The 13,961-nt window shown below is 44.0% G+C and overlaps 2 protein-coding genes across 7 annotated transcripts in view; both read right to left on the minus strand.

The window, feature by feature from the left end:
- Positions 1-13,961, minus strand: part of ALK (ALK receptor tyrosine kinase) — a 751,299-nt gene that overhangs the window by 327,992 nt on the left and 409,346 nt on the right. The window lies entirely within an intron of this gene.
- Positions 1-13,961, minus strand: part of LOC100543660 (calpain-13) — a 35,435-nt gene that overhangs the window by 9,804 nt on the left and 11,670 nt on the right. For 4 of the 5 annotated variants that reach the window (XR_792379.3, XR_002111585.2, XM_010706519.1 and 1 more), the window contains exons 6-16: positions 13,447-13,621; positions 12,420-12,488; positions 11,332-11,417; positions 10,640-10,714; positions 9,657-9,823; positions 8,291-8,439; positions 5,902-6,062; positions 4,272-4,308; positions 2,839-2,901; positions 1,824-1,881; positions 1,298-1,365 (exon numbers count right to left, since the gene is read on the minus strand). Coding sequence is in view for 3 of the 5 variants with exons in the window: in XM_010706519.1 (XP_010704821.1) it covers positions 1,298-1,365; positions 1,824-1,881; positions 2,839-2,901; positions 4,272-4,308; positions 5,902-6,062; positions 8,291-8,439; positions 9,657-9,823; positions 10,640-10,714; positions 11,332-11,417; positions 12,420-12,488; positions 13,447-13,621 (1,108 nt within the window). In the remaining 2 variants the exon portion in view is untranslated. The remainder of the gene's footprint in view (positions 1-1,297; positions 1,366-1,823; positions 1,882-2,838; positions 2,902-4,271; positions 4,309-5,901; positions 6,063-8,290; positions 8,440-9,656; positions 9,824-10,639; positions 10,715-11,331; positions 11,418-12,419; positions 12,489-13,446; positions 13,622-13,961) is intronic. The other variant, XM_010706521.3, reaches the window with a different exon arrangement.

A 13,961-nucleotide genomic window follows, 5' to 3' on the forward strand; every position in this document is an offset into this window, starting at 1 on the left:
ATCTTTTCTGGTCCCAATTATGCTCAGAGTTAAATTTGCCTTTTCTGGCAATTTGTGCAGCTGCTCATATCTATGCTCACAAACAACAAAAGGTTTCCATTTCTATGATGTCTTTAACCACAAGGGTTCCTGAAGCAATCTCTGCAGCTGACGTTGGGCCCCTGAGCACAGCAGCCACTGAGGAGGAGCAGAACCTCACGCTCCAGCCCACACGTGCTCTTGTGCATGGGACAGCATGAGATCAGCTCTGGCTGGATCCTTCTGGGAGAAGAGGCAGTGAAGGAGCCAAGAACACACAGAGCTGATCCTGATGCCTGTTCTCAGAAGCCATGGAGATGCTGCAAGCAAGAAAACACTTCACTACAAGCTACATGACCCCACAAGTGAAACCTGACTAAAAAAAGCTGCTATCATTTTTGCAGGCCAGGATAGGTCACACTGTATGTGGGCTGTATGCAGCCCAGAGAATGAAAATCCACCTTGAATCAAAGTAGAGCAGGGCTTTGTCAGCTGCTTGCACGTGCCACGCATTCACAGTGCCCACTTAGCCTAGCGGCTGCTTTGGAAAGGGGGGAAACTTCTTTGCTTGCAAGATGGAGAAACCTGGAAAGAGAGGGATTGCACAGCACTTTTATTCATTCCCTGTCAGTTTCTAAAGATCTGAAAATGTCTCAAAGTTATTCCAAGGCATGGAAGGAAAGAGATGGTGAGCCAGCAATTGGGAGAAAACACACAAGGGAGGATTTATGTTTTCATCAAGGAGTCTTCTTGTTCTACAATGGCCAGCAATGTATTTCCAGTGTTGTTAACAATAAAATGACTGTGGATCCATCTAAATAGGGAAGGCACATTGGGAAGGATGAATGGCCTGCCAGTCTCAGACACATGGCTGTGATTGGGCAGAGACAGTGTTTTCCCTTACAGCATCTCTGCTGGCAAGCTCTGAGAGCTGACATTCCGGGCTTCTGTGGCTGCGCCAACCTGTGCCTGGGGCCTGAATCTGAGAGTGAAGCTTAGCAAAGCCCTGGGCCCCACAGAATGGAAAATGAGAGCAAAGGAATTTGTTGCTGGCAGAAGGTATGAACACACAGGTTGACTCCCACCTTTCAGCAGAGATGCTCCCAGAGCCAGGCCATACATAGCAAAGTCCTGCATATAGGCTGTGGCAGCTATTTACTGAGGAATATGGGGCTAATTTTAACATGCAGGTTCTCACACTGGGATGCTCAGCTCAGCCATAACTCAAGGCAAGGATGAGCAACACTGGGGAATTTTATTGCTTTTGCTGAAAGGATACATCCATCAGAGCTAAAATGGCTCGACATGAATCAAAGCTGAACTCTCCTCCCAGGCTGGTCATTTCATCTGCAAGGATTGACATAACAGACAGAATCAGCAAAAGCAAGCCCTACATTCAGACCACCATTGGGGAGAAGGACACCAGTCTGAAGGCACTTATAACTACACAGCCCCAGATCTAGCTCAAAGTTCTCAAACAGCAACAAGGGGTGAGGTCCACTGAAGGACTACTGATCCTTCTTGAAAACCTCCACTATCTCTTTTCCCATTTGGTGCTCACAGGTAGCTGTTCTGCACCGTCCTGATCCATCTACTCACCCTGCTGGAAGCAGAAGGCTCTTGGAATAAGGATCAGTGAAATAGTAGTGATGAGGAAGGCCCTCCCAGTACTGAACTGGGAGGGGAAGTGTGTATATGTATACACACATACACATACACACACATACATAATACTTAAAGATGTTACTAAATCTTCTAATTTACACTAACTAAGAATAGGGAAGCACCAAAGGCAAAAACCTTACCTTGCAGGACCATGTCATTAAGAAGTTGTTGCAACTGCAAAGCATCAATAGCTGAGCCCTAATGCAGAATAAAGAGAGGTCTGTGAGAGCAAAGTTTACTCCTGCCTCACTTTTGCCCCAAATATCTTTATTTATGCACCATGGCAACTAAGAAGGACCTCTATCAGATGGATGCGTGACTGTGCCTGCACAGAAGCACACCAAAGCCCTACTTGCTGCTGGGCCATTCTCCGTCCTTCCCTGTGAGGATCTGCAGGGCAGCCACAGGCTCCATCAGTTTTCAGTGGTGATGGGAGCACTTGCTCCTTTCATCCACATTCTCTTCACCAAACCCTCAGAACTGCCTGCTTCTCTCTGAGCCACCCAAACCATCAGCAAACCAGAATGCCTCCCTGCCTGAAACACCACCAGGACTTTCAGCAGGGCAGCCCTGTTCATTTTCACCTCAGTGCATTGATACAACTATTAACTGCAAAAACTTTCGGCAGTGATATATACTTTTTTTTGTTGTTCTCCTAAGTCAAGCAGTTTTGTTATAATGGTTTATTAAGCCATTAAACGCATCTCCTGTGAATGCACACAGTTTGGCTCAGAAAAAGCAGGAATCAATTACTCAAACACTCACTGATGTTTGGTTTCCAGCTGCTGCAAAAGCAAATGGAAAATGATGCTGATGAGAGGAGGGAATACCCAAAGCTTTCTAATTGCTTTCTGTACATAAACAAACCAAAGCCAAAAAAAGTACACATGGAAGTCCAAAATCTCCAATCCTTCTCTGAAATATGGGGATAGCCAATCTGTCCCAGCTAAATTCCAGTTTTTCTGGGGGGTTTTGGCAAGTAAATCAATACCATTTTCAGGGTGCCCCCTTAAGGATGAAGCTACATTTCCAAAAGAACATTTTTATAAATGGGTCAAGTATGATCACTGGAGATTAGTTTTCTTTTTGCAACTCCACGTGCCTTTTTTTACATATATATTATTATTTTTCAGCAAGATGTTTTAGACAGTGTACCTGCTTCGCATATTTTAGGAAGATAGCCTTATAGGAGCTGTCCTGTTTCTGTCTTGGTACATCCTGGATCAAATAAGAAATGCGCACATAAATAATTCAGTTACAAAACAATTGGAAGCAGCGGTCTGGAGATCAAACAACGCTTCAGAGAAGGCTAGAGAATCAACAGCAGAAATTCAGTTTTAACATTCCTAACGTAAAGTGGACTAGGAGTAAGAAAGCCACTGCAATGAAGGAGGAAACACTGTTAGGATGCTATCACTTAGCACAGCTGGGAGGGAGCTTGGGGACGACAACTTTAACATCTTGGGGTGGAATTCAGCAAGTCAGTGCACGAGAATACAAATACCAGGACTGATCTTTATTGATTGAAACCTTTGATTGAAACCACTGGCTCAGAGCATGGGAAGATGCACCAGGAAGGGCATGAACCAAGAGAATAGAACAAAGTGTTGACTTTTCCCTTCTCTCTTACCCCAAAAGCAGGCTTGATAGTATCTGAACAACTGCAGCTCTCTATGGAACCAATACGGAGAAATATCCTTAACTTCATGAAGTTTCAAAAAAAATTGAGCTTAATCCCTAATGCCTTCAGTTTTATTCATACTAGTGAAGTCCAACTGCCTAAATAAGATCAGAAACTGTGGGTACCATAATTTGTCAAAGTCAAAACATTGGCTAATGACAACAGCCAAGTAAACTGACAGCTTGTCAGTGGGAAGAGATAATAAGCCACCATTTATGCTACCTCTCTAATGGGGCTTAATTGCAGGCTGGCAAATGAATCACAAGGGAAGGACTCCATTTCCCATTCTCTTGGAGCACCTTTGGCTTCACAGACCCACATAGAATTTACACTGCTATAAATGACAGCCTGCTCAGTGGCAGGGTTTTGCAAATGATCAGTGACACAGCAGCATGGACTGGACCAGGTCTGACAACATGCACAGTTCACAGTAAGGAAGTCCAGCAACAGATTACAGAACCATAGAATCACCGCTCTCACTGGGAAGAATTTTTTCCTAATATCCAATGGTAACTGGATGGTAACTGGGCAGGACAGGCTGAAATGTGGGTTGAACTTGAGGTGCACCCAGATTTAAAGTGCACTTTTCCTTACGTCTGTGAAGATAGCTAGGTGGAAATCTGCAGAAATCTGCTTTGTGTCTCACCTCTATGAACTCCTGTTCTTTATAGAATGCAAACACTAAGAGAAGCCATTCCTCTGGGGAGAGCATGTACAACTCTGCTCTCAGCTGTGAAGTTTTTTGAAAAATGGCTATACTGAGCTGTGGAGTTTTAATCAGTTTCTCCCTCTCTTCTCCTTGGACGCATACCCACTTTACAGACGTTGCAAGAATCAATTGTCTTTGAAATGCTTCCCCCCCAGCTTATCACCACCAGTATCAGTAGCAGTTTTCAAGGACTCTTACCATTGGCAGCATTGGGTTGAGCTGAGAGTTTGCGTTCCTAGAAAAGAGTTGAGTCACATCACGCTGGGAGAAAATGGGCCTTTCCATGTTCTGCAGACACTGCAGGAGGTAGGCAGCGACCACTTTGTTTGCCCAGCCTACAGCCCAGCACTCACATTTCCCGGCCTGCCCCAGCTCAGTCAATTCTATTGTGCTGGTCGCAAACCTCCCTGTGCAACTAAATATGAGCAGATCAAAGTGCCTGCTCTGGGGCTGTTGCCCTCCCTCATCTGGGCCTGCAAGCAGCAGCAAAGAAAGGATAACTGGTCTTATTCAGAGCATGTCAGGACTAATCTTCCCACACAGAAGCCAGCGCTGTCCTTCCTTGAGGCACACAAAAAAGTTTAATAGTCAGGGATAAACATAGCATCCAGGTTGTAAAAAGGCAACAGTGATTTGGGGATCATCATTCCTTCTGAGGCTTGCTTAGTAGCAGTTAACATTTAACGCTGGAGGTGTGCTTTCAGTAGAGAGATCAGGCAAGCCAGTTGTCTATGACATTTCTAAAGCTTGTCCTGCCTCACAAGGAGGTACCTGTCCCCAGACAGTGAGCACAGAGCCCAACTAGTGCCCTCTGATCACATGGCGCTGATGCTCCCTTCTCCCTTGAACAAACCTCTTAATGCTGTGAGTGCTGCAAGACCCATGGGAAGGGCATGCCCATGCCTTGCTTAGCTTACTAAGGTAAGGGTCACAAGCTCTCCTGGAATGAGCTACATCCAAGGGCTGAACCTTCTTGTGCATGAATCATCACACTGAAGGCAGACTAGCCCATGGCACAGACTACTCATGTTTGTTGTCCATAACTAAGGAGTTGCCTTATTTGGTTTTGAGCCATTTTTACTGAAGGCCAAAACCTAGAAAACAATCTCATTATGAAGATATGGACTTGTGACATAAGAGCTGCAGTCATCTATTCTGCAAAACTTACTGAAGGAAAGGCATTGCACATCTGATCCCTAAGGTTGTTTGGTAACGCTGAGCTCCAGGGTTTGCTCTTTAAATAAAGCACACCCAGATATTTATACACAAATGCAATAGAAGCTGCCTTTGCAGGAACTGTGATACTATTTTTCTACCACGCTTATTCTTCAAGGCCCCTCTCTTATGGAGGGGAGCCGTATTGGCCTGTGTATTTGATCACTAGTTGAAGGGTTCCAAATCTTCCACTGCTTTTTGCATCTTTGCCAACAACCTGATCCATGTAGGGTCCAGCTGGCACAACATACAAAACTGCATAATGGCTGCTAGGAAAAAGAAGCTTGCAGTCCTTCTTCTATTAAAGAGAGATTTCTTTGCAAGCTGGCAGGGCATATTCCATAATTATTGCTCATTGTGCTGCTCTCCATACCAAAGGATCCTTGATGGCTACTGATGAGCTACTACCCTATTCTGCAATGGCCACCTATGCATCTGCCAGTACACAAACGATCCCCCTTAACATAGTCCTCAACACTTGGCTGTGCCGTCCCAGCACATTTATAGAGTACATTACAAGCAAATTGCTACATCAGTTATCTCGACATTAAATTGTTAAATCCTGGCATACAACAAATCTGGGGCCTGTATGGAGTACTTGTCATTATCTTACTCATTGTAGTCTTGATTCTTCACAAAAATTCGTAAGACAAATTCAAATTCTCGGTCCTCTGTTGTAGCAGGAATGACAGCATAAGTTCCTGGGCTCAAATTAAAGCAGCTGCTCACGTCTCGGGTAAGGGAGAAATCTTGTTTCAGAACTTTGGAGTTCTCCTAAAAGAAAAACAAAGCTGGTTATCTCACCTTCCATGCCAGGAATCAAAGTCAATCAGTAAGTGTACCCAGAGCAGCCTTATGTTCCCACTACTCTCTGGATCTACACTGCATCTGATATACCTTAACCTTCCCAGAGGCATGGAAAGCTTGAACAGGAGACAGACTTTGTCCAACAACACATCAATAATACAAAAAGTTGGAAGAAGTGGGGAAAAAAGGAAAATAAGAAAATATATTTAAGTGGCTTTGAAGAGAACTTCAATTAACAGTAAGGATGCTCTTACTAAAACCTTCCTGAGATCTAGCATAACCCAGGGAGCTTGCTAAGCATCTCACTTTGATGACAGTGCTTCAAGCATCACAACTCAAACCTTCCAGCAAGTGTCACAAGGAAACAGAACGTTCTCATCTTTCTTGTGTTATTCCAGTATGTTTGCTGAGATGAAACTAATATAATGCAACAGCTATTATTACAATGACATGTAAAGATAGCATAATAAAAACCCTTACTAAACACATTCCCCCAAATACTTCAGCATGTATAAATTCCATTTAGAATGGTTGTACAGCATGGCAGGGTTATTTATGAGCCATGCCTTCGGGAGAAAAATAGCATAAAACTGCTATTCTGGGAGGGAGAAAAAAGATGACTACTGTTACAGAGGGCTGGGAGGTATGCAGACTGCCAAATATTATGGGTCAGATATTGAGCAGATGGAAATGGGCAGCACTGTGAAGAAATAAATGGCACAATCCTTTTTTACTTTTGTGTCTCATTCTACATTCCTTCTGGTAAAAAGCAGAAGCAGATTAATATCTCAAAGAAGTCAAAACTGGTGTGAGATAAGAATCAGACTCCATACATTGCCCAGCTCTATCACACAACATTAAACTTCCCTCACAGCTATGTATTAGTTCTCCACATCAATACCTAATTAAAGGCTTCACAGAGCTACCAACTACATCCATTCTGGTTTGCATCTTTGCCTGTGCTACATTCCCCTCTCATCCTGCCAATGGATGATACCCTTACCAATGACAGTATGATGCGCCTCAAATGATACCAAACAACGAATAATGCTGCTGATGAATAATGGAAGTAAAAGCAGTTGAGGGGGAAGAATGAACCACATGGATCTTAGCAATTGCACTTTCTTTTTGAAAAGAGCCCCCTCTTAAACTTTTTACATTAAGATGCCACTTCTGACTACTCTCAGGCACTGAGGGTAGACACTGTGAATAAACCGAGGGAGTAGCAGCACTAAGGACATCTTTCCTTCATTACCAAGGTGTTCCACAGAAATCCTATTGCTCTGGTGATCAGCTGCTCTGACTTTGCCCTTCAGCTCCTGCATGGGAGCATCTTGGAGCCAAAGTCAACTTCAGCCTGAGGCAAGCCATGGGCTAACACCTCACAGAGGTCACATCAGCCAGAAGTGACACGCTCATCAAATGTCATTTGACCTTGAGGGCAAAACAAAATGAAAATCAACTGGAGGGGAAGAAAGATGAAAATCAAAGCAAGTTTTAAATACAAAATGAAAACAGACCAAACCTTTTGCCTGGACTGCTTCCCGACTAAACAAAAACCTCTTTCCAGTGGTCTGTAGAGCTATGCCTTGACAACCCACCAAAGATTCTTTTAATCAAGATGGGCATGTACCAAACTAGTGCATGCAGGGATCTCCATGTCTGGTGACTGTTGGGGGACAGCTGATGAGGGTGCTGGAATGACTGGGTTTCCTATTTAGCAGGAGTGGCAGATCTAGTTGAGCAGCATGGCTGGTCTCTTGGCACCCTGAGGGCTGGCAGATGCCCCACACAGAGGCTGTCCTTTAGTACAGATAGTGAGTTCCAGGCACCGAAGAAAAGCCTTCCCAGCTTTCCTGTAGGCCCCCCTTCAGGTACTAGAAGACCCCTATAAGGTCCCCCTGGAGTTTTCTCTTCTCGAGACTGAAAAGCCCCAACTCTCTCAGCCTATCCTCATAGGGGAGTTTCTCCAGCCCTCTCTTCATCTTTGTGGCCCTCCTCTGGACCTGTTCCAACAGCTCTACGTCCTTCTTGTGTTGGGTCTATCTTAATATGGAAGACATCCAGAAACTTGCTCCAAATAGATTTCTCTCCAAAAGACAGTCCAAAGACAATTAAATCCTTCACTTACATGTACAGGTATAATAAGCCACGTAGCAAACAACAGTATCTACATAATATCTAACTGTGCTTACCATGGTGATAAAGAAGCCAATCTTCAATTTTTGTGCATCCTGCATACCCTCTGCATTTTTTTGTATGAGTGAAATGACCACATTGTAGGATTTGGGGTCATAATTTGTTACTTTGAAGAAATACTGAGGGTTCTTTGAAACTGCACCTGCTGAGGAAGTATTATTAGATTAGTAATAGCCACTCAGATGTCCCAGTAGTAGCCTCTTGTGTTAGATCTTGCTTATAAAGACTCAGAAGAAGAGCTAATTACTTCTCCAAAATGCTTTTGATGCAACAAAGCACTGCAGTCCCTACCTTATTAGCAGGGGTTGAGGAATCTAGAGTTAAACTAATTGCCCATTAATCATTTTAGAAATCTCTGGCAAAGTCATAAGCGTCCCACCTGTCTCTGTTTCACCTACATGGCATACTTTCCCCAAGCAGGAAAGCAGCAATTTTCAATCCCCCAGCTGACCCTGTGGCTGAGTTGAAAAGTACTGCTTTTTGGAGATCATAAGCACATAAATGAAAAGCACAAAATGATCCAAAGATATCCTCCTCTTCCTACCTGCTACTGTTTGTGATGCAGAAGACGGTGCTGAGGGCCAGAACAAAAAGGCCAAAGGTTTAATTAACAAAAGCATCCCTGACAAGAAGTGAAACTGGAGGAAAAAGATCTGAGGTGTCAGCATCCACTTAAGTCAACCTAGACATGAAGCCATGTATTTGAGTGGCCTTGAAAACTTCTCCAGACCAGTCCTCAGCCTCTCCTCACAGGACATGCCTTTCAGCCCTGTTACCAGCTTTGTTGCCTTCCTCTGGGCTCTTTCAAGGACCTTAACATCCCTTCTGTATTGTGGAGCTCAGAACTGCACCAGCACTAAGTATAAGGAGAGAATCACCTCTTTTGATCAGATGGTTATGCTGTGTTTCAGGCACTCCAGTAAAATGTGCGGTCTTATCTGGTCAAGAGACATTCTACCTTTGAACACCGAGCTTTGTAGCACAATTCTTTCATTCTATATCCATTTAATTCCAGAGTACCTCTTTCTCTGGGGGACCAGTCACATATTTGCCAGACCAAACTTTCTGATGAGGTCCCCTGCAGCACCTACTTCAACAGGCTGAAAGAACATAGACAAGCACGTTTTGATTTTAGGCAGCCTAGGATCTCTAAATCACAAGCCTTCTTTTTTTTTTTTTCCCCAACTCAGCAGCCAGTGCCACTGCTTTCTTTCTATCTGTTTCTCTAGCTGATAGGTGCTGTAATGAGAAAGAGCAGGCATTAACAACTACCAATCAATATTTCTGCTAACTGGCGCTCGTAGCGAATGTTTCACTGTAAGCCCTGGTGTAGAGGAGGAGACTGCAGGGAGCATTTATTACCAGAAGAATAGTCACTCCTGCCAGTAGTGAGCAGCGGGCTCCACAGGTTGATGTGCCTGTCCACAGACCATCCTGTGTGGTGCTGATCTCCAAAGTCCAGAAACGTTGGGGTGCAGTTACAAACACACAGCCAGGAAAACTGCTCCCGAAAGCTTTCACAGGACATCCTGCAAAGGAGAAAGCTGCACCTTTCAGTCTGAGACACCAGTTGGATATTCCTGTTCAACCCCTCAGTGTCTTCAAAACAGGGTACAGAGCCATGGTACAGGGTACAGACAAGCTTGGCTGATACTTAGCAGTAGAAGTTAGCTCTTAGTGCATTTGGATTGCCCTAAATGCACGTAGAGCCCCAGCAAAATTAAAGGGCATGTTCAGTAGTGCCTTGATGGAGTTCTGCTATTCCCAGCACATCCCTGCCATAGTGCCTTGTGCTATCCCACTGCAGTGTCCTGTCCTGCCTTCCATGCTTTGCTCAAGCTGCAGTGTCCATCCCAGACTAATTTGTTGTTCATTCCCGTCTTCCTCAAGGAAAGTGTGCACTTTCTGAAGGACAAGAGCTTTTACAGAGAATGGCTAACCCATGGCTAACTGGATCTGAGAATAACCAGAGGCCGTGAAAAGCCTTGCAGAGCAGTCAGGTGCATGAGCCCTAGGACCTCAGCTACTTATTCCTCTGAGCAGTCTGAAATTCAAGCTAGTCACTTGGAGAGAGTGACAAAATCACTAGGTCTCACCAAGTTGGATTTTCACTACTACTACTTCTTTTTCTTCCCATCAGCTTGTGGCATAGTATTGGTCAGTTTCACTTCTTCAAGCCTTGTTTCCTCTGATACCATTGCAACAATTTGCTGTTTGCCCACAACTAACACAGGAGTGCTTTGAACCATTACTAAGAACAGAGAAAACAAATGCCCAAATGACTCTTCTTTTATAACAAACACAAAGAGAAAGCCTGATAGACAAAAGGATCAGTTGGGAAATACCAGAATTCTCCATCATTTTTCTTTCTGTAAAGCTCTTCCTTAATTTCAGGCTCAACGTAGTCCCATTCTGGAGAGCTGCAAACAGGAACAAACAGCTGTGAGAGGTACAAGTTTCCATCTTTCCAGTCTATTCCTCTACCCAGTTCATCAAATTGAGAGGGATCAAGAGGGGTAAGGTAACTGCACATGGGAACAGAATTGTGTTAATATTTTCATAACCAAGGCCAGCAAATAGGGCACTTTTGCTCTGCTTAGGGTTACCCATCCTGGAATGGGAAATCCTGCCTCTCCCCTAATGCTTCTCAGTGCTGATATCACATCAGTGTGCAGAGGGCACATTAGCCAGTCGGATGTATTGTTTTTAAGCAGCATGTTTATAATTAAGCGAGGATTGTACTTTCTGTTGAATGCAAGATAAACATAATCAATAATCTATGCAGCTTACCAACTGAGAAAAATGCCCACATCGACAAAAAGGTATACCTGAGCTAGGCTTAGCGATGAGTACATATGAAAGCAATGCTTCATGAGTTTTCTCAGTTGGATTTCTTTGCAACTGGCATCAAGACTTACAGTGAATTGATTTAGAAGTGTTTGTTTCATTATAATGGGTGTCAGGTACAGGTACTTTTATAATAAGTCTATACAAGAGTGATTTGCCTTAGGAGATGATAGAAGTTTTGAGGCCATACCCATCACTCCAGGGCCCCTTCCACTCCCCATGGCCCCATGGATTCCAGACTCTGATGATATGTTCCCAGTGGTTCTTGAATCGTATCTGTAAAGATGGAAAAAACAAACCAAATCTCAGTCACAGCTTTTCATATGCATGATATTCAGTGATAATATGGGAGATAAAATACATCTTCTGTACTATGGAAGCCTGGCTTAACTGCAGCTAAAAAGACAGTTCCCTTTCCTGCTTGTAAAGGAGTGATGATGGAGATGTCCTTGCTTTTCCAAGGATAGCAAATAGCAGAAAGTTGACACAGATATGGCAGCCTTGCTGCCGTGCCACAACTTCAACAGCTCTGGGAAAGTCCAATGCAAGTTCTGCACATCTAACACTGTGTCTTAGCAAAGACTTTGGGAGAGGAGGCCACTTGACTGCATCGTGCAAATGTTGACAGTCAGCATGGAGAGTGATGATAAACAAAACCTGTCTTTCTACAATATCATGGCTTCCATATCTGGAGTTTCTGGTGCTTTCCTCTCTTCCTTTTCCTCAGAAGAAACACACCTTCAGAGTGAAAATGAAATGGCAGAAGTGGACAGGAGAAGTACACTTTTGCTTCTGGCTCTCCTTATATACACTGACAGTGCTGGAAAAATAAAATGCCACGACACTCTCTTCCCATATGCAAAGATCCAATGGCCTGGGCAATCTCCTGAACATTTCCCTGCAGCACATGGGATGCTTTGGCTCTCCTGTAAATGAGACATACATTTTCTCCTTTCTGCACATATCATGAGCAGCAGGAAGCTAAAAGAGACCGCTCCTTTCTCCAACAGGATTTGGGATCCTTCCAGTCCCAACCCAGGGAGGGCCAGTCAGAAACTTCTCATCAGGAAAAATTACAGGATTCTGATATCCTCTTCTCATTGTGCTAGAACCTCTGTATCTCCCAAAATTTGAACTAAATACTTTCAGAAATCTCTCCTAATGGTGGAGAGTTAATTACAATTACTCTGAATGGAACAGCAGTATGGCTGCCTTCCACATCCCTGTGGTGGACAACCAGTATGAGACCACAAGACAGGAACAACTCCACAGTCTTACCTTCACGGCTCCTGTGACAGTGTATGCATGACCTTGCACAATCCCATTCCTTAATACTGTGTTTCTCATCTGGAAAAGAGTGAAAATATAAGTTATATCTCTTTGCCATACTGCAAAGGAATGGTCGTTGACCCCCAGAACTGGCATGGGAGAAAGAGACTCAGTTTTAATTTCAGCATTATCTCAGATGTACCAGCTCCAGAGAAACGTGACTGCAGCTATGAGCAGTTCAGGAAATATACAAAAGTACATGTCTTCCCACAGTTGAAAATTTTTAATGGTACAGAGTTGGTGCAACTACATCATGATGTGGATTGGGCTGCTTGGAGGATGAGAGCCTCAGCATCTCATTGCAGCCCAGTGTTATGCACCTGACCTGAGAGGTTTGTCTGTCACCAGTTTGCAATAGCCAAACTTTCTGCCCTGACAAACCAGACAATACAGAAGCAGTGGAACATGCCTTGCAGTTTTCCTTGACATGCTATATAAGCCCTTGTCAAGTCTTTTAATAAAAGTACTTAATACATCACAAAATATTTTCCAGCCTCCCAGCATTCATATCAGTAGCCTGCAAATCATGATATGATAACAGTATCCCCTTACAGAAGACAGGAACATTTTGGCTTTGCTAGAATCAGTTGCAAAGCTTTAAGACCAAAATCAGCCCTGCTGCAAGAAGATAGCATTCGGTCACAGTGGAATTAGCCAGGAGATACAGCTAAGAGACAGCTGAGTAATTGATTCTATCAAGGTCAAAATGGGAAGAAGGCCCCTCGGAGAGGGATGTGCATCTTCCCTCCATCCACAACTGTTATTCACATCCGCATTCAAACCATCTACATCTACCCAAAAGCCTTTACATTCCACATCGCATAACCTTATTTACTTTCTGCTGCCAGGATCTCACCAGGCATCCATGAGCTGTGACCATGAAACAGAGTGATTATGGATGTCCTTTTTTCACTCAAATGAATAAACTTGATGCAAACATAGCAAACCAAGATGTGCTTCTGGCCTTGTGACTCACCCGGCCTGAGGTGCTACATCCCATCAGACACTGAGATTTGCTAGCAGCTTTCAGAATGTCCTCCAGATAAGGAGGGGGGTCCTTTAATGAGAACTGCATTTGGACTCCGCCTGTGAAGTCTACTAAAGCATCAGAAATGTAGCCCCCGTGCAAGTTCTGGTAGGAGCCCTGCAGCCTGAGAACAGAAAAAAATTTCAGTAGTCCTTACACCGTGCTTTTATTAAACAGCGTACAGTGATGGCTTCTGAAATGAACACAGGCACTGAGACAGTGAAAATGGGAGAGCCAGAGATGTTAGGGCCAGGTAATGAGGTCAGGTAATGAAAGGCAACATGACTGAAATAAATGCCCAGACAAACACATGTCCTCTAGGATGAATGAGGCAGGGGGACTTCATTCAGTGTATTCACCCAGACCTGGAGCACCTGTCTAGAGTCATTATGGATAGTGGGAAATACGTAAGGTGCATCTTGTGCCAATAGACACACTTTAGGGAGATGAGTTGAGTCTCATCC

Source organism: Meleagris gallopavo, chromosome 2, assembly GCF_000146605.3.
Source record: "Meleagris gallopavo isolate NT-WF06-2002-E0010 breed Aviagen turkey brand Nicholas breeding stock chromosome 2, Turkey_5.1, whole genome shotgun sequence".
Classification (NCBI taxonomy): domain Eukaryota; kingdom Metazoa; phylum Chordata; class Aves; order Galliformes; family Phasianidae; genus Meleagris; species Meleagris gallopavo.